The sequence below is a fragment of the Sinocyclocheilus rhinocerous genome, unplaced genomic scaffold (assembly GCF_001515625.1).
Source record: "Sinocyclocheilus rhinocerous isolate Xijiao unplaced genomic scaffold, SAMN03320098_v1.1 scaffold1050, whole genome shotgun sequence".
Taxonomy (NCBI): Eukaryota; Metazoa; Chordata; class Actinopteri; order Cypriniformes; family Cyprinidae; genus Sinocyclocheilus; species Sinocyclocheilus rhinocerous.
The window spans coordinates 372,763-374,680 of NW_015651629.1; the positions used below are offsets into that span (position 1 = coordinate 372,763).

The 1,918-nt window shown below is 33.0% G+C and overlaps 1 protein-coding gene across 1 annotated transcript in view; it reads right to left on the reverse strand.

Moving 5' to 3' along the window:
- pfklb (phosphofructokinase, liver b) overlaps positions 1-1,918 on the reverse strand; it is a 32,970-nt gene that overhangs the window by 8,992 nt on the left and 22,060 nt on the right. The window contains exons 13-14 of the mRNA XM_016518682.1: positions 1,214-1,284; positions 136-223 (exon numbers count right to left, since the gene is read on the reverse strand). Of these exons, the coding sequence (XP_016374168.1) occupies positions 136-223; positions 1,214-1,284 (159 nt within the window). The remainder of the gene's footprint in view (positions 1-135; positions 224-1,213; positions 1,285-1,918) is intronic.

Here is a 1,918-nt window from a genome sequence, read left to right on the forward strand (position 1 = left end):
TCTCACACACACAGACACACACACACACACACACAGACACACTCTCATACACACACACACATACACACACACACACAGAGACAGACACACTCACACAGAGACACACACACACACACACACTCACACACTCCGTACCTCAAATCCACCAATCACCAGCAGCGACTGGATGTTGTATTTGCTGATATTGGCCACAATGTTCTCCATGCAGGAGTTGGGAAGAGTTCTGAACAAATATAAACACACAAATGAATGCATTAATACATTCATTAAAGCAATTCCAACCATTGAGAAAAGTCTGTTTAAGAGCTGTTTAAAGACAACATGCAACAACACATTTTACTTTAATATGAAAAATTACAAATATATATATATATATATATATATATATATATATCTCAAGCAATAGAATAATATAAATAAATGAATGAAAAATAAATAAATTGTTCTAAATAAATAATTTTAGTGTCACTGATACTATTTTAGTTTTTATTAATATTTTGAATCAGTTTTTATTTTTATATTTTATATTTTCATTTTAATTTTTGTTAAAGTTTTAGTAATTTTGTGTTGTTGTAATTTTTTGGGTTTTTTATAGGTTTTTTATTTTTACTTCAGTTTTAGTTATTTGAGTACATCAAGTTAAAAATAAATGAAAATGAGAAATGTTGCCTTGTCAACCACCTGAAATATTTTTTATTTCAGTTAACATTTATTTTATTCCAAGTAGGTTTTAATTTTAGTTTCACTTAACTATAATAATGCTGTTAATAAATAAATAAAAAGCACTGCAAACCATTGAGAAAAGTAAAAAAGAATAATTTAGAAGTAACTATACTGTGGATTGTAACAGTATTTATTTGAAGACTCCCTGCTTCATGTTTTAACGATGAAACAAAGTTTCCAGTCAAGAGTATTTGATTTCTTTAAACTAAAAGTGAAAGTCAATGAAATCTCAGCCAATCAGAGTGTGTGTGTTATTTAATATGCAGATATGGGGAGCGAAATGGACCAATGAGATTGTACTGTAGGCGGGGCTAATCTGATTGACAGAACAGACACAGAAACCAAGCAACTTATGAAACATCTTGCAGCCTGTGGCTTGTTGTCTGATCAGAACACAAACATCATGGTGGATGAAGTGTTACGTGTTGCTCGAGGCTCAAGGTGTTCAGTCTGGTTAAGACACAGAGAGAAAAAGACGCACAGAACTGACCGTTTGGTGCCCAGCAGTGAACCGCCCTGCCCTGTCCATCCAGCCACATCATGCCAGTGAACCTCAGTCACCTGCAGGAGTAAAGCAGAGCTCAGAGAAACCTCACACATTTACATTTAGTCATTTAGCAGACGCTTTTATTCAAAGCGACTTACAAATGAGGACAACAGAAGCAATCAAAACCAACAAAACAGCAATAAAATAACACGTAGCAAGGTTATATATATATACAGGGATTGAAATGAACTTTTTCACTCACCAGCCAATTTGGCTACTAAATTTTTAAGTTACCGGCCATTCATAAATTCTACTAGCCAAAAAAAAAACAGAAATAAACCAACAGCTTGAGGCGGTCTACACTGGACATGACAAAGCGACTGTTGCAAATTATTTTGTGTCGGTACTAGAGGTGTGTGATATTGACAAAAAATAATATCTCAATATTTTCTGGTATTTTATCGATAAAGATAATTAGATGATATTTTGCTGAGTGTGTTATTGTGCTGATATCTTAAGGACTACCGTGGACAGCTGACTGCTAAAGTTTTTGATATATTTCATATTCTGTGGTAAGTTCACAGCAGTGATAGAAATTAATCTTTTCCAATAAGTTTAAATTGATGTTTACCTTTTATGGGCATTTTTACCTTTATAAATCAATTTTGTTCTAAAAGTGTGCATCATCTTTTGAGTCAAATTCTTACA